At 43.3% G+C, this 18,693-nt stretch overlaps 1 protein-coding gene across 1 annotated transcript in view; it reads right to left on the bottom strand.

The window, feature by feature from the left end:
- The window catches only part of espnla (espin like a), a 110,927-nt gene that overhangs the window by 1,797 nt on the left and 90,437 nt on the right, over positions 1-18,693 (bottom strand). The window contains exon 7 of the mRNA XM_072256970.1: positions 2,277-2,477. Within this exon, the coding sequence (XP_072113071.1) occupies positions 2,277-2,477 (201 nt within the window). The remainder of the gene's footprint in view (positions 1-2,276; positions 2,478-18,693) is intronic.

The raw sequence follows: 18,693 nt of genomic DNA, 5'->3' as shown, positions 1-18,693 counted from the left end.
TTCTATTGTTTATTTGTAAGTTAGACAACTTATTTTTTTTGTTTGGATCTTTCTCTAATATGCAGTATTTTATTAGTTTGCATGATTTACTCCTTCAAATGGTGGTGAAATTCACTGATTTTCTACTTGAAATTGAATGATATCAGAATAATAGAATGAGAGAACTCTTACCCAAACATTACAGCCACAACATGTAACCTGAAACCTCAGCTGGCACATCACTGTCCCATCCTCTGTCATGGGTAATGATATAACACTAACCCATTCATCCTATCCCATCCTAAAGCTATGCTGGCTGGTGGTGTAGTGGCAGCTTCACTGGACTTCGAGGTGAATGGTCTTGGGTTTGAATCTGGCCAGCTCCTTGCACGCTTTCCATCTGTGCTGGGTTGAGTGTCGAGCTAGCAACTCGGCCTCATAAAAAACAGACAAATGCTAAAGAAATGGCAAGGTTGGCACCCGGTGCGCCATAAGGCACGGAGAGGAACAATCCCAAATTATTTTCGGCATTCTCCAGCCTAGCACGCTCAGATCAAGAGACATTCTGATCTATACCCTCCCTATGTGAACGCTCACTCCAAATGTCCAATATACTTTAATTCTCTTTTGCCTGAGCTACATCACCTTTGGGTTAGTTTAAGTATCAGTCCACTCTACCTCCCCCCACTACCCAAAATTCTGAGTCAGTCTAAAAATCATGATGAGCCAAGCTCCAATCATTTTGACTTATGGATCAGTTTAACTCTTCACACACCTGAGCATCTTAAGTCAACTCAAATTTATGTTATTGGTGGAAGTTAGAATAGATGCGTTCAATAGAAAGATAGTAATGAGAACTTAACTTGGTAATCACAACTATTTTTGTTTGAGATTGTTTTGTACTATCTAGATCTAGAAATGAGCTTCCCTTTGATTTGTGAGCTGTTTAACCTGTAAGTATTACATGTTGACACTGCAGCAAGAAATAGGTGGGAACAATTTCCCAGCATTGATATTAACCCAACTCAATCAACTTACCATTGTCTCCTTGTAATATAGATCCAGGGCAATGTACTATAAATCCTAGAACAAAGAATGATTCTGTTTTTGAAATTTGGTGTGATCCTTACAGGGTGCTGACTATAACACAGGGCAATAACAAATAAACACAGCAAATGATCAAAATGCTCATTTGGTCAGATAGCCTCCATAGAGAGAAACGGTGTACAGCCTTTCATCAGAGCTAGGAAAAGTTAGATATCACCAGTGTTTCAAGTTACAGAGAAGTGGAGACAACAAATAGAGACAGGAGAGACCACTGCTACTGGACTCTGGAGCAACAAACAATCTGCTGGAGGAGCACAGTGGGTCGAGTAGAATCCGATGGAGAACTGTAGATATTTTGGGGCCAAAACCTTGCATTGGGACTGAGGGTGGAGAAGGGAAACAGGTAGTATAAAGAGGAGAGGGGAGTGGTGAAACAGAAGCCAGCGATGATTGGGAAACGGGGTTTCTGTGGGGGAGGGGTGTTGAGGGATTGGGCTGGGCCGGTATGGAATGGAATTTGGAGGGAGGTTAAATAAAAGAGAAAGGTAGAGCCAGGAGAGGGTGAAAGTGGAGGCAGCTGTTTGAGGGTGATAAATGGGAACACAAAGCGACTGCCTGCTTTGGGGAAATCATGCTTATTGAGAGGGGTGGATAGATGTTTGCTAGTCACATCTGATCTCTCTGGAGGAGCTGTTCACTCCACTCCACCCCCTTCCCCGCATCCCTCTGTTTTGAATTTTCATTGGTTCTGATGGAAAGTCGTTTTCCTGAAATGATAAACAATACTTCTTCATCCACAGACGCTGTCCGACCGGCAGAGTATTTTCAGCATTTTTGGCTTTATTTCAGATGTCCAACATCTGCGTGTTTTTACTTCTCAGCAAAGTACAGTGGTCCTGCAGGTCCCCAAGATACAGGGCAAAATACTCAAAGATTATGGCTCAGCATAATTCAGGCAAATCCGCACTAATGTTGCAAGCATACCGGACACAGAAACAAAATTGGAGAGAAATCCACACATCATTAGAGGTCCGACAAACAATCTCTGCCAGCTCCTTTTTGCTTCTCTCTGGTGTTATCATCTGTGTTTCTCTACCTGCTCCACATTACCTCTCTCCATTGTTATCACCTGTGTCTTCTGCCAGATCCTTATTGCCTCTCTGTGTTGTTATCACCTGTGTCTCTCTGACAGATCCTTATTGCCTCTCTGTGTTGTTATCACCTGTGTCTCTCTGACAGCTCCATATTACCTCCCTCCGTTGTTCCTCTTCATCCTGTAGCCGTGCCTGCAGCTTCCGGACCATGACTTGCCGCTTCCACTCTGGTATGGGACGCCCTTTCTCATCATGCGTGGGCACCAACAAGTCCACATCGGTGGAAGGGACCTCCTCCAGAGGGAGTGGGACCAATGCTTTCTCGTTTGCCTCCTCATTGTGCTTTAAGTTTTCACTCTGAAAAGAGAGGGCAATTAAACAGTTTCAGGACCCAGGATTCAAGATGCTGAGTTGAGTTGGCTCAACCAATAATGTATGACTTCCCTTCCCACATCTGCTGCATTAGAACAAGGGTCCATGGACCCCTTGCTTAATGACATTGGTCCAATGCACAAAAAAGTTTGGGAACCCCTGCATGAGAACCTTCCATGAATACCTGCATTCATACAACATTGTTTTGCATTTCAGTAGTTCAACAATTCCGTTTAATATTAGAGAAATGTATACAATATACACCCTGAAGTTCTTTTTCTTTGCAGTCATCCATGAAAACAGAAGAGCGCCCCAAAGAATGAAAGTCAGTTAAAACATTAGAACCCTAAAGCCCCGCCACTCCCCCCTCCCACGCACAAACAGCAGCAAAGCAACGACACTCCCCACCCCCAAGCAACTCACACAATGAATTATTAAATGCTTCAATATGACACACATCAATTGAACTCACCTGGTAGCATTCTTAATCATGTAATTTGAACTTTACATCCCATTTGGGAAATGGAAAACATTTCAGAACCAACCACTCTAGCTCATCAAGGGCATATAATGCATTCATCTTTCCCATATTCTATCATGGGATGTGACATCTACAGGCATTTACAACCTGTGACTTCGTTAACTGAGTGGCTTGCGTGATAACTTCAGAAGACAAAATAGTCAGACACACTAGTGGGCCTGGAGTTACATATATACCAGAAATAGTAAGGAAAGCCAACTTCCTTCTCTGAAACTTATCAATAATGCAGTAGCTTCACGGTCACCACCAGCACTCCCAGCTTTTACTGAAGGTTTTGTGTTCCAAATAGTTTGTTTAAATTCCCTAGCCTGCTATGGTGAGAATTGATCTTGCATCCAGTTCTCATCTCAGTTCAGACTTTGAGTTTCAGACTGCAGTCCAAACTTTAGACATTTTGATATATCCGGAAGAAAGCAACATGGACATTGTTGGGAAAACTGTGGAATTTATTACCCTGGAAGTAAAAGCAGGACAATCACAATAAAATGAGGCAAAGTCAAGATGATTTAATGAAAAGGAGACCCCCTTTGCCATATTGGAGTTCTTTCCAATAGGCAGGGTGAGTAAAGGGAATGTGTAGTGTTGATGTCTTCCCAATGGCAGCCAATAAGGTGGGAGGTAATATGGTAAACCTAAAGGAAGAAGTCATGGTTTTGGAGGCGATATATCTGCATGGTGGGTTGTGGGGTGGAGATAGATCTCTACCAAAGGAGGTGAAAGGTGCTTCTTTCCTCTGCTAGCCTGCAGGTCACCCTTGGGCAAGGTGTAGCACCTGCTTTTCCCTGCCCCCCCCCACCCCCAATCAGGGGCACGTGAAGCCATGGGAGCAGGTGGTGGCTGGTCATATAAGTGGCTGGAGCATATCACAAGTCCTGGTTATGTGACCACTGACACCAGGACAACAATCTTTGAAGAGTATTGATAATGGCTGGAGCCAGCTGTCTTGCAAAGACATTGCCCAGAGGAAGGCATAGGCAAACCACTTTTGTAGAAAAATTTTCCAGGAGCAATCATGGCTATGGATAGACCATGATCACCCACATCATACAACACAGCACACGATGATGATATCTGTATGGACAGAGGAATGGCAGTCATAGCTCACTAACATCTGAAATGGAGAAGTATTTTGTGGGATAGCATTGACCCTGGAGCCCATGTGTCCAGAGCACTTAGAAGATGAGTGTAAGCAGTTGAAGGAGCTCATTGCCTCACAAACTATTCACTTGTCTATCTGTCAAGCAACTCCTGAGGTAGAATTTGTGGATCTCATACTTGCCTCACCTCACAACCCACAAAACTGGACCAGAAGCAAATCTTCCTCAGCCCTGCAGAAGAAAGAAAAGGAAACAGAAAAAAGAAAGAGAGAAAAAAGAAAGAGAAAATGTGGAGGGGAAGAGAGGATTAAGTAACCAACAGAAATCTGAGTTGGTATTGTTATGTAACCAGCAACAATGAATATTAATCGAGACAGGTTATATAAAAACGACCAAACATTTATTAAACACATATAAACGATAAGGAAAAAAAAAACAAAGGAGAACTTTAACCGGAGGTTAAACAGGCACGCAGCCGTTCACCAACTCCAGTCGGCTCTGGTTCTTAAAGCGTTAAATGCGAAAACAATTCTTAAAGCGATACAGTCAGATATATTTCTTAAAGCGATAACTTCGAAAGTCCAACAGTTTTACGCATTCAATTGGGAGAGACTTCTCTGGACAAGGATTTCTTCACAGATGCACCTTTACTGCTGGTTCTGTCCACAGGATTCCCGATGCTGAAAATAAACAGTTTAAATCAACTGACCTTAAATTCCTTTAGAGAGAGAACACCTTTTTGCATGAACTCATTGCGCTATTGCAAGAGTTATCTCAATGCAGGTTCTCTCCAACGAAGACTCAATAAGGTCGATTCTTCATTAAACTGCCAAACGATGCCGACTTCTCTCGATCCCTCACTTTGGTGAATTCTTCACTCTCCCTTCAACTGTCAGAATTAAGTGAATTGGCACTTCCAGCCACAAATTCCCAGTCCAAATATACTGTATCTTATAAGAGAACGCACCCTCCATTTCAAAAATGAAACTGCGTCACAAAAACAAACACGCAACAGAAACGGAGGCACAACACATTCTACCTGGAAATCTACAAACTCAAAAACCCCACTGCGTCACCTGAGTTGACCCTTACATAGTCACGGGGCACATGTCATCACGTGACCTCACGGCGGGAAAATCACATCAGGTGACCTCCAAAAGACCATTACATCATTCTCACAAAAAAAACAGATCTCCTTGAGCATGTAACAGTATCATTTCTAAGTTGGCAGGCTGCTATTAATTGAGTACTACAGGTAATCAGTGCAGGTGTCTCTTTCAGGAAACATGAGCTTATCTGCTTTGGTAGAAAGAAGAAAAATCGAGAAAGGCCGCAGAAGAGGTCCTGAAAGGAGAATATAGGGAGCTAGGAAGGGAGTTGAGAAAAAGGACCGCAAAGGTAGTAATCTCGTGATTACTGCTTATGCCAGACACGACAGTGAGAGTAGGAATGCGATGAGGTGGAGGATAAATGCGTGGCTGAGGGATTGGAGCAGGAGGCAGGGATTCAGGTTTTTGGATTATTGGGACCTCTTTTGGCGCAGGCGTGACCTGTACAAAAAGGACGGGTTACACTTGAATTCTAGGGGGACCAATATCCTGGCAGGGAGATTAGCGAGGGCTACTGAGGTGACTTTAAACTAGAATGGTTGGGGGGTGGGAATCAAATTAAAGAGGCTAGGCGAGAGGAGGTTAGTTCACAACACAGGGATGGGAACCAGTGCAGAGAGACAGAGGGGTATAAAGTGAGGGTAGAAGCAAAAAGTAGTAAGGTGAAAAGTAAAAGTGGCAGGCCGACAAATCCAGGGCAAGCATCAAAAAGGGCCACTTTTCAACATAATTGTATAAGGGCTAAGAGAGTTGTAAAAGAGCGCCTGAATGCTTTGTGTGTCAATGCAAGGAGCATTCGTAACAAGGTGGATGAATTGAAAGTGCAGATTGTTTTTAATGATTATGATATAGTTGGGATCACAGAGACATGGCTCCAGGGTGACCAAGGATGGGAGATCAATGTTCAGGGATATTCAATATTCAGGAGGGATAGACATGAAAGAAAAGGAGGTGGAGTGGCGTTGCTGGTTAAAGAGGAGATTAACGCAATAGAAAGGAAGGACATAAGCCGGGAAGATGTGGAATCGATATGGGTAGAGCTGCATAACACTAAGGGGCAGAAAACGCTGGTGGGAGTTGTGTACAGGCCACCTAACAGTAGTAGTGAGGTCGGGGATGCTATTAAACAGGAAATTAGAAATGTGTGCAATAAAGGAACAGCAGTTATAATGGGTGACTTCAATCTACATGTAGATTAGGTGAACCAAATTGGTAAAGGTGCTGAGGAAGAGGATTTCTTGGAATGTATGTGGGATGGTTTTTTGAACCAACATGTCGAGGAACCAACTAGAGAGCAGGCTATTCTAGACTGGGTTTTGAGCAATGAGGAAAGGTTAATTAGCAATCTTGTCGTGAGAGGCCCCTTGGGTAAGAGTGACCATAATATGGTGGAATTCTTCATTAAGATGGAGAGTGACATAGTTAATTCAGAAACAAAGGTTCTGAACTTAAAGAGGGGGAACTTTGAAGGTATGAGACGTGAATTAGCTAAGATAGACTGGCAAATGACACTTAAAGGATTGACAGTGGATATGCAATGGCAAGCATTTAAAGATTGCATGGATGAACTACAACAATTGTTCATCCCAGTTTGGCAAAAGAATAAATCAAGGAAGGTAGTGCACCCGTGGCTGACAGGAGAAATTAAGGATAGTATCAATTCCAAAGAAGAAGCATACAAATTAGCCAGAGGAAGTGGCTCACCTGAGGATTGGGAGAAATTCAGAGTTCAGCAGAGGAGGACAAAGGGCTTAATTAGGAAGGGGAAAAAAGATTATGAGAGAAAACTGGCAGGGAACATAAAAACTGACTGTAAAAGCTTTTATAGATATGTAAAAAGGAAAAGACTGGTAAAGACAAATGTAGATCCCCTACAGACAGAAACAGGTGAATTGATTATGGGGAGCAAGGACATGGCAGACCAATTGAATAATTACTTTGGTTCTGTCTTCACTAAGGAGGACATAAATAATCTTCCAGAAATAGTAGGGGACAGAGGGTCCAGTGAGCTGGAGGAACTGAGCGAAATACATGTTAGAAGGGAAGTGGTGTTAGGTAAATTGAAGGGATTAAAGGCAGATAAATCCCCAGGGCCAGATGGTCTGCATCCCAGAGTGCTTAAGGAAGTAGCCCAAGAAATAGTGGATGCATTAGTGATAATTTTTCAAAACTGGTTAGATTCTGGACTAGTTCCTGAGGATTGGAGGGTGGCTAATGTAACCCCACTTTTTAAAAAAGGAGGGAGAGAGAAACCGGGGAATTATAGACTGGTTAGCCTAATGTCGGTGGTGGGGAAACTGCTGGAGTCAGTTATCAAAGATGTGATAACAGCACGTTTGGAAAGTGGTGAAAACATCCCTGTCAGCATGGATTTGTGAAAGGAAAATCATGTCTGACGAATCTCATAGAATTTTTTGAGGATGTAACTAGTAGAGTGGATAGGGGAGAACCTGTGGATGTGGTATATTTGGATTTTCAAAAGGCTTTTGACAAGGTCCCACACAGGAGATTAGTGTGCAAACTTAAAGCACACGGTATTGGGGGTAAGGTATTGATGTGGATAGGGAATTGGTTAGCAGACAGGAAGCAAAGAGTGGGAATAAACGGGACCTTTTCAGAATGGCAGGCAGTGACTAGTGGGGTACCGCAAGGCTCAGTGCTGGGACCCTAGTTGCTTACAATATATATTAATGACTTGGATGAGGGAATTAAATGCAGCATCTCCAAGTTTGCGGATGACACGAAGCTGGGGGGCAGTGTTAGCTGTGAGGAGGATGCTAAGAGGATGCAGGGTGACTTGGATAGGTTGGGTGAGTGGGCAAATTCATGGCAGATGCAATTTAATGTGGATAAATGTGAAGTTATCCACTTTGGTGGCAAAAATAGGAAAACAGATTATTATTTGAATGGTGGCCGATTAGGAAACGGGGAGGTGCAACGAGACCTGGGTGTCATTATACGCCAGTCATTGAAAGTGGGCATGCAGGTACAGCAGGCGGTGAAAAAGGCGAATGGTATGCTGGCATTTATAGCAAGAGGATTTGAGTACAGGAGCAGGGAGGTACTACTGCAGTTGTACAAGGCCTTGGTGAGACCACACCTGGAGTATTGTGTGCAGTTTTGGTCCCCTAATCTGAGGAAAGACATCCTTGCCATAGAGGGAGTACAAAGAAGGTTCACCAGATTGATTCCTGGGATGGCAGGACTTTCATATGAAGAAAGGCTGGATGAACTAGGCTTGTACTCGTTGGAATTTAGAAGATTGAGGGGGGATCTGATTGAAACGTATAAAATCCTAAAGGGATTGGACAAGCTAGATGCAGGAAGATTGTTCCTGATGTTGGGGAAGTCCAGAACGAGGGGTCACTGTTTGAGGATAAAGGCGAAGCCTTTTAGGACTGAGTTTAGGAAAAACTTCTTCACACAGAGAGTGGTGAATCTGTGGAATTTTCTGCCACAGGAAACAGTTGAGGCCAGTTCATTGGCTATATTTAAGAGGGAGTTAGATATGGCCCTTGTGGCTAGGGGGATCAGAGGGTATGGAAGGAAGGCTGGTGCAGGGTTCTGAGTTGGATGATCAGCCATGATCATAATAAATGGCGGTGCAGGCTCGAAGGGCCGAATGGCCTACTCCTGCACCTATTTTCTATGTTTTCTATGTCTATGAATTCTGTGTTGCAATGTCATAAATTCATATTGCATGGAAACAGACCCTACAGCTCACCAAGTTCATGCAAACCACTGAGCTCCCATTTGTTCATCCTACACTAGGCACATTTTTCTTTCCACTACATTTCCATCAATTCACCCCTCCGAATCTATCACACACTCTGACACAAGGGACAACTAATACGGGCCAATGTTCTACCAACCACATGTCGAGATGTAGTAGGAAACCGGAGCACCAGGAGGGAGCCCATGTGGTTGCAGGGAGAATGTAAAAACTCCACAGTGGAGGTTAGGATTGAACCTGGGTCTCTGAAGCAGAGAGGCAGCAGCTCTCCTCGGCACATCAACTATGCAGAGGGACGGACAGTGTAGAGTTCCCCTTACATTAAATACAGAGAATTAGTATGTATATGCCGGCGAGTAATTAGGAAATTGGAAGTCAGTCTTTATTGTAAGTGGATCAGATTTTAAATGTTTAGTTACTACTGTTCAGGCTTTAGTGAAACCACATGTAGAGAATTATATTTGGCTATAGCCTCTTTATTTAAGAAAGCATATATATTCAGTGGCCACACACGTAAAAGTTGCTGGTGAACGCAGCAGGCCAGGCAGCATCTCTAGGAAGAGGTGCAGTTGACGTTTCAGGCCGCGACCCTTCGTCAGGACTCTTTATTAGGTAAAGGAGTGGAACCCTGTGTGTTCTTCTGCTGTTGTAACTAATCCACTTGATCATTTGATGTGTTATGCATTCAAAGATAATCTTCTGCACACCACTGCTGTAATACGTTGTTATTTGAGTTACTGTTGCCTTCCTGTCAGCTTGAGCCATTCTGGCCATTCTCCTCCGACCTTTCTCATTAACAAGACATTTTTGCCCACTGCTCACTGAATGCTTTTTGTTTTTCACACCTTTCTCTGTCAACTCCAGAGACTAGATTGTGAAAATCTCAGGACTTCAGTAGTGTCTGAGATACTCAAACCACTGCGTCTGGCACCAACAATCATTCCGATGTTAATGTCACTCCGATCACATTTCTTCCCCATTCTGATGTGTGGTCTGAACAACAACTGAACCTGTTTCTTCTTCATCTTGTGAAGTTTAATGGTGGTTGGCAAACAACCATAAGGTGCATTACCACCAGTTACCGAGCTGGAGTGTGGAGCAAAGAGTTAGGAAGCATATCCACTGAATTGCCACTGTTACGTACCCCGTAACTGGGTTGCCAAACCAGCAGAAATGGATCACTCAGTTGGAGTCTGGATTACTAGAACTAAGAAAGTTTTATTAAAGAAACAAGCAACACAGTAATCGAAAGGATAATAAATGCAACAGTTCAGCAATGATAAACCCACATGTGCACAGAATTAAGATAACAGCATTAATCAAGCTCTATCGTTGTCTAGGGATAAATAACCAATTTCAAAGTGACACAAAGTTCAGTCCAATTTAGTAGTTCAGTTCGCAGTAATCGTTGCCATGGCGATGGACAACGTGGGGGGAGAGAGAGAACGGGAACGACTGATCATTCAGAAACGGCTTCCACTCACAGACCGGCGATATTGCTCACAAGCAGCTTTTGGGCGGGTCCTTTGTGATGTCACCTGAGGTCACCGACTGTGACCCCTCCTCCAGATGCGGTCGATCCTCTGCAGTGAACCCGGCACCCAAGCGAGGGTGGACACACACCGGGTTCCTGCTGATCGTACCTTTCCACCCTGTGCGTTTAAGGTGCGGTACTTCCCACCGACTCGTGAGAGGCTTCCAGGGTCTCGTTACCTCGAGTGTCGTGTGTGTCCTGCCTTAGCGAACCTGTCCCTTTTTATCCCCCTGTTGGGGCATCGCCTGTCCATCACTTCAAACAGTTCAGGGTTCAAAGGGGGGAGCCGCTCCAGACAGCTCTCTCTCCCGTCCCTTCATTACACATCTCCAGATGCTGTTTCATTGTGTTCCTTATCTCTCTCCTGAAGACAGGTGGCAGACCAACTGCTGATCACACAGGACAGCTAACATCTTATCTATGTGTATTCTCGTCACACCACCCCAAGATAATTTCAAAAAGTCTAATGCTTTTCAGAAAGTCAAACACACATTTATATACACTAAGATGGCAGTGATATCTTAACAAGCTTTTCATGTTATTCACTTGGATTTCCAGAAGGTGTTTGATAAGGTGCCACATAAAAGACTTATCCATAAGGTAAGGATGCATAGAGTTGGTGGTGATGTATTAGCATGGATAGATGATTGGTTAACTCATAGACAGCAGAGAGCTGGCTGCTTCTCTGGTTGGCAGTCAGTGGTGAGTGGTGTGCTGCAGGAATCGGTACTGGGCCTGCAACTGTTCATGGTATACATTAACGATCTGAAAGAGGGCACTGAGTGTAGTGTATCTAAGTTTGTTGATGAGTGGAAAAGCAAATTGTGCCGAGGATACAGAGAGTATAGATAGGTTAAGTGAGTGGGCAAGGGTCTGGCAGATGGAGTACAATGTTGGTAAATGTGAGGTCATCCACTTTGGAAAGAAAAATGGAAGATCTGATTATTATTTAAATGGTAAAATATTGCAGCATACTGCTGTACAGAAGGACTTGGGAGTGCTTGTGCATGAATCACAAAAAGTTGGTCTGCAGGTTCAGCAGGCTATCAAGAAGGCAAATGGAATGTTGACTTTGATTGCTAGAGGAAATGAATTTAAGAGCAGGGCGGTTACGCTGCAACTGTATAGGGTACTGTTGAGGCTGCACCCGGAGTACCGTGTGCAGTTCTGATCTCCTTACTCGAGGAAGGATATAGAGGCTTTGGAGGAGGTTCACCAGATTGATTCCAGAGATGAGGGGGTTAGACTATGAGGAGGGATTGAGCCACCTGGGACTGTACTCACTAGAATTCAGAAGGATGAGAAAAAATCTTACAGACACATATAAAATTATGAAAGGGATAGCAGGAAAGTTGTTTTCACAGGTTGGTAAGACTAGGGGACATAGCCTCAAGATTTGGGGAAGTAAATTTAGGGCGGAGATGAGGAGGAACTGCTTTTCCCAAAAAGTGGTGAATCTGTAAAATTCTCTTTCCAATGAAGCAGTGGAGGCTACCCCAGTAAATAAATTTAAGCCAAGGTTAGATAGATTTTTGCATAATAGGGGAATTAAGGGTTATGGGGAAAAGGCAGGCAGATGGAGATGAGTCTATGGTCAGATCAGCCATGATCTTATTGAATAGTGGAGTAGGCTCAAAGAGCCAGATGGCCTACTCCTGCTCCTATTTCTTATGTTCTTAAATGTTAAACTGTCAGTCCCAAAAATCTCAATTTAGCAATTAGATGTTTCCTGTGCGCATCATAGGAACTGCATTCAAACAATATGCACCATTACTCGACATGTGCACTCCCTACAAATGACTGTATCATGCATATTAATTCTGAACAAAGAATTATTCAACCCATGTCCAAAATGTAAACGTGTAAGTGTTAATTTTTCCCTCCTTTTATACCCATCTCCCAGTCGAGTTCCCATTTTCCCCTGAATTTAATATAAAAACCATCCTTTCTTTTCCTTATCCCAACTTTGTTGCCAGAATGATCAAACAGTGTTTAATTATATCTTTCATTTCCCCTTCATGGAAGGGCACCACTATTTTTACTGTACATCCTTACTTTTAAGTGACTGCTTGGCTAGAATGCCTGCCACCTAGTTTCCTTCAACCCCAACATGGGCAAGGACCCATAGAAGTGGGCACACAAGCCTACACCCTGCAGCCTCAACAGATGTTGTCCAACCACAAGAAGATGTCTGGCCTACAATTCGAACTAACTTCAGAATAGCATTCACCCATCTCTTGGGACCAACTGACTCATGTTCAGCTGCTGGTCACATGGAACCCTTCTCAATTCCGGCCAAGTGAACCTCTTACCTGTGTTTGCATGTTTTTATGCGTGCAGCTGCTGCCACCTGATTGGCTGATTAGATGTTTGTGTTAATAAGCAGGTGTTCAGGTGTACCTAATAAAGTGGCCACTGAATGTATTTTTTTCCCAGGAGATTACTACCTGATACTTGGAATTGTTGTCTTGTGAAGAAAGATTGAAGAAGATGAGATCTTACATTGGAGTATGGAATAATTAATTGAAATATGAAAGATTCTGAAGTGACTCAGGAAAGTAGATAATGAGCAATTGCTTCTTTAATGGATGAGTCCAGAACAAGGGATGTGTTTCAAGATATGGGAATGCCTATTGATGAGGAAAATGAAGAATTTCTTTTCTCAAATGCTATAAATCTTTGGAATTCTCTATAAATGAAAATCAAAAGCAGCAAATGATGGAAATCTGAGAAAATGATCAATGAATGATTCTGGACCTGAAATGTTAACTGTTAACAAGAGATTCTGCAGATGCTGGAAGTCCAGAGCAACACAGACGAAATTTGAGAGTAACTCAGCAAGTCGGTCAGCATCTATGGAGAGGAATGAATAGTCGATGTTTTGGGCTGAGACCCTTCATCAGGACAGGAGAGGAAGGGAGAAGAAGCTGCTTCTGCCCCTTTCTTTTCCAGTCTTAACGAAAAGTTTTGACCTCAAACACCAACCGTTTATTCCTCTCAAATTTTATCTGTTATTCTGGAATGGTATCTGCTTCACTTTCCACAGATGCTGCTTGAGCTGCTGGGTGTTTTCAGCGTTTCTGTTTTTATCCCAGACAACTGTGGAGACAGGCAAAGCTGAGACAGATTTTTGGACGACGAGGAGTCCCACATTATGAGAAACAGTTCAAAATGTGTGATTGAGCCTGAGATCAAATCAGCCATGATCTGTATTTCAGAAAACCCCCACAAAAATATAGTTTGTTTTTATACCTGCATTCAGCATTCAGTCATAGATATAGTAAAAATTCAAATTCAAAGTAAAATTTTATTATCAAAATACATATATATCACTATATACAACCCTCAGATTCATTTTCTTTCAAACATACTCATTAAATCCATAATAAACAATAACCATAATGGAATCATTGAAAGACCACACCAAATTTGGGAGTTCAGGGGGAACGTCAACTCAGACCATGAGAGGCCTGCGTCGGGCATTTTCATGCCTTACAAGGCGCAGATTGGAAGTCTGTGTGGGGCGCCACTCCTCGCACAGACTAATTGGGAGTTCAATTAGTGTGCAAAAGGCAACAAACTGCGCAAGTTAATAAATAATATTGAAAACATGAGATGAAGAGCCCTTGAAAGTGAGTCCATAGGTTGTGGGAACATTTAAATGATGAAGTGCAGTTGAGTGAAGCTATCTATCCACTTTGGTTCAAGAGCCTGATGATTGAGGTGTAGTAACTGTTCCTGAACCTGGTGCTGTGAATCCTAAGGCTCCTGTACCTTCTTCTTGATGGCAGCTGCAAGAAGAGAATTTGTTGTGGATGGTGGAAGTCCCTGCTGGCAGATGCTGCTTTCCTGCGACAGTGTTTCATGTAGATGTGCTCAATGGTGGGAAAGGCTTTACCCGTGATGGATGTGGGCTGTATCCACTACTTTTTGTAGGATTTTCCATTCAAGGGCATTGGTGTTTCCATTCCAGGCTGTAATGTAGCTAGTTAATATATTCTTCACTACACTTCTATAGAAGTCTGTCAAAGTCTTAGATGTCGTGCTGAATCTCTGTAAACTCCTAAGGGAGTAGAGGCACTGCCATGCTTCCTTTCCAAGTGCACTTACGTGCTGGGCCCAGGACAGGTCCTCTGAAATTATAAAACCAAAGAATTCAAAGTTGCTGACCCTCTCCCCCTCAGACCCTCTGATGAGGACTGGCTCATGGACATTGGGTTTCCTCCCCCTGAAGTCAATAATCAGCTCCTTGGTCTTGCTGACATTGAGTAAGAGGTTTTTGTTATGGCATCACTCAACCAGATTTTCAATCTCCCTCCTGCATGCTGATTTGTCACCACTTTCAATTCAGCCCATGACAGTGGTGTCATCAGCAGACTTGAAAAGGAGATAGGAGCTGTGCTTAGCCATTCAGTTGTAGGTGTAAAGTGAGTAGAGCAGGGGGCTAAGCACACAGCCTTGTGGGTGCACCTCTGCTGATAGAGGTTGCGGAGGAGATGATGCCAATCTGAACTGATGGAGGCTTTGAAGCTTATTGATTAGTTTTGAAGGTATTGAATGCTGATCTGTAGTTGAAAAAGAACATCCTGACATCTGCATCTTTGCTGTCTAGGTGTTCCAGGGTTGAGTGAAGAGTCAGTGAGATGGTAACTGCTGTGGACCTGTTGCTCCAGTATGGAAATTGCATGAATCCAAGAGCAGCAAGCATATGATATCAGTTATAGAGTCATAGAAAAGTACAATACAGAAACTGGCCCTTTGGCCTATCCAGTCTGTGCTGAGCCATTTAAACTGCCTACTCCCATTGACCCGCAGAGGGAGCATAGCCCTCCATATCCCTACCATCCATGTATCTATCCAAACTTCTCCTAAATGTTGAAACCCAGCTCATTCCACACTCTCACAACCATCTGAGTGAAGATCTTTCCCTTAAACTTGTCACCTTTCACCGTTAACCCATTACCTCTAGCTGTAGTCACACCCAACCTCAGTGGAAAAAACCTACTTGCATTTATCCATTTTCTTTCCCTCATATTTTGCATATTATCAAATCTCCTATCAATCTCCTACGTTCTAAGGAATACAGCCCTAACCGATTCAGGTCCTCCAGTCCCAGCAACATCCTTGTAAATTTTCTGTGTGCTCTTTTAACCTTGTTTACACCTTTCCTGTAGATAGGTGACCAAAACACCACACAATCCTTCAAATTAGGCCTCACCAACAGCTTCAACATAACATCCCATCTCCTTTCCTCAGTACTTTGATTTATGAAGGCTAATGTGCCATTACAACCCTATCTACCTGTGGCGCCAGTTTTTGTAGTGGAAGTCCAATGCCATTTAAAGCAAGCATTCAGTGCCATGTACAGCACACATCCAATGCCAGACCGAGCATGCATTCAATATCAGGTACAAGGCCATTCCTAGCTAGGTGCCACTGTGGATGTTTGTGGTACTGGGAATTCCGGTCGCCATGAGAGACAGAGAGGTCAGGAACAAACATGCAGCTGTTTGTATTTGATTGTAAATCACCTATCCAGAATGTCCTCTCACATTACGTTCAGTACATAACACACTGGGAAGCTCGACAACAACCCATAATTGTCAAAATATTCATGAATATGTAACATATCTCTTCCCCCACCTTATTTTAAAGGTTTTTCCTCATTACCATATAGAGACCTGCAGGTGAACTATAAACATCAAATTCAACCAACAACAAAACGCTTTTGTTTTCTACACCAGGGAAAGAGGGTAGACTGCCTCCATCCTCAGACATAACTCTGGGGATTATTCTCCCACATGTGCTCTGGGTTAGTCACTAATCTAGAGGTTGAATTTGTCTGGAGGCCGCCTGTTCCAGTGATGGTACCAACGACCTGAGGGTGATGCCAAAGTCATTTTGCCTCTTGGTGGTGTATGTTTAGATCTTGGCTTGAGTACTGTACTGTCAGTACGGGGCACCTCAGAAAGCACACATGATGGGAGAGTGCTAGCTCAGTCATTTGATCTTAACGGAGGTTTTGCAGTCATTGTTTCAGAATCCTGAACCATTTCTACAACTGGAGCTCGATTGGTCAGTTTGTGTTGGTTTTCAGTAGCCTTTAAAGAGGGCAACATCTAATAAACATGCCTTCTCCAGATGTTGGGGTTATTAGTTTCCACTGTGTACGACACAGGACCAGTTTGTGACACCACCGCTGCAGGTATCCACTTTGTTCCAGAGATGTTGCTCCAGGTAAGTATTCTCTCTCCTGCTGTGAAACTCCTGTACTTTGCTTGGGGTTTCTGTTCATTTATAGCACAATCTGTTTTGTGTTTGGGGTCTAAGCAGGTCAAGCTGGGCGTGAAGCTGTCTTTTCACCAGTGCAGTGGCGGGAGCCATTTTGGTGATGGCATGAGGTGTGTTGCGGTATATCAGCAGGAAAGTGCTAAGATGCTAGTTGAGGGATCCACTTCCCACTGAAGTCTTGAGGTCTTGTTTCATTGTCTGTATGAATCATTCAGCAAGGCCATCGGTGACTGGATGATTTGATGCTGACTTGATGTGATGAATACCATTTACTTCCATCATTACTTTGAGCTCTTCAGACAGGAATTGTGGGTCATTGTCACTTACAAGCTGTTGAAGAAGCCCAAAATGGCTAAAGATGGAATGTAGTTCCTCAATGCATTTTTCAGATGTAGTGCTGTTCATGATGGCAACTTCGGGCCATTTGCTGTGTACATCCACTACAACTAAGAACATGTGGTCTTCTACAGGTCCTGCAAAATATAGGTGAATCCTCTGCCTTGGTTCTTCAGGCCATTCCCATGGACGCAAGGGAACAAGTTGAGGAACGTTTCACACTCACTGACAATGTGGGCGTGCTTTAGCCTTATCTTCGATGGTTCTATCCAGTCCTGATCACCAGGTGTAGCTGTGTGCTATTTTTTTCATGCGCACTATGTCACAGTGTCCTGCACATAGCTCATCAAGCACCTGCTTTCTGAATGGTGGAGGAATGAAACATGGTAGCCCCATAGTAAATATCCTGCTTGGACTGTGAGCTCCGACCATCGAGCCTGGTAAGTTTCTATTCTATGGCTGGCTCTACTTTCCATTTGTGAGTTACCATGTCTAGCACTTTAGATAGAACAGGGTCAGTACGTGCATACTTTCGGACTTATGCTGCAGTTATCAGAGCTGTAGGTACTTCCTTGAATTAAATAATCTCTTTTGAAGTTGTTTCTGGAGCTGTAACAGTTAAGGGAAGTCTGGATAGTCCATCAGCACTTGAATGGAGCTTGGACCTGCTGTACTTTATACTGAACTGAGGTGCAGATATAACAGAGCCCAATTCATCTGGCAGCCAGGGAAGGAAAGCCTTTGTGTGGACCAAAAATTGACATCAAGGGGCAATAATCTGTCAGTAGTGTAAACCGCCAACCAAAGAGGACATGATGAAACTTCTTAATTCAAAAGACAATTGCAAGTGCTTCCCACTCAAACTAGGCATGGTGGCTTTCTGCCCTGATTAATGTCCTTGATGCGAAAGTGATTGGACCTTTCACCCAATGGCATGTCGTGTGGGGTAACTGCCCCCACACCTCAGGGTGATGCATCGCTGGACAACTGTATGGGCAATGATGGGTTGAAGTGTGTGAGTGTTTCAGACTGTGACAAAGCTGTATTTCCCTTCTTTAAGATACTCTTCATAGCAATCTGTACATTGCCAGTGCTGATTCATTTAAAAGCTCATGAAGTGGGTTTAGCCTGCTAGCTAGGTTAGGAACAAACTTTGTGTCGTATGCTAGTAGTCCCAATGAACATCTTAATTGACTTACAGTACACTCGGTGGTGATGGAACCTCCACGATTATCTTCACCATTGATGGTGTCTTGTGAAGCCCTGAGTTGTCGATCACATGGTCCAAATATTCAATTGAAGGTTGAAAGAACTCACATTTGTCCTTCTGGACCCTTAGCCCATATTCCCTGAGTCTTTGTCTTGTAGCATCCAAGTTTTATAGATGCTCATGGTCATTTTTCTCAGAGATGAGTAAATTATCCAAAGAGCATTGCATTGTCAACCTGCTCCGGATCTGGTCCATTGTTTCCTAAAAAAAAATAAAATGTGGGATCTGACTTGATGCCAAACGGAAGCGTTTGGAACCTGAAATTCCTTTGTGAGTCACTATGGTCAACA

This window comes from Mobula birostris, chromosome 4 (genome assembly GCF_030028105.1).
Source record: "Mobula birostris isolate sMobBir1 chromosome 4, sMobBir1.hap1, whole genome shotgun sequence".
Classification (NCBI taxonomy): Eukaryota; Metazoa; Chordata; class Chondrichthyes; order Myliobatiformes; family Myliobatidae; genus Mobula; species Mobula birostris.
This window is presented reverse-complemented; position numbering and strand designations above follow the sequence as displayed.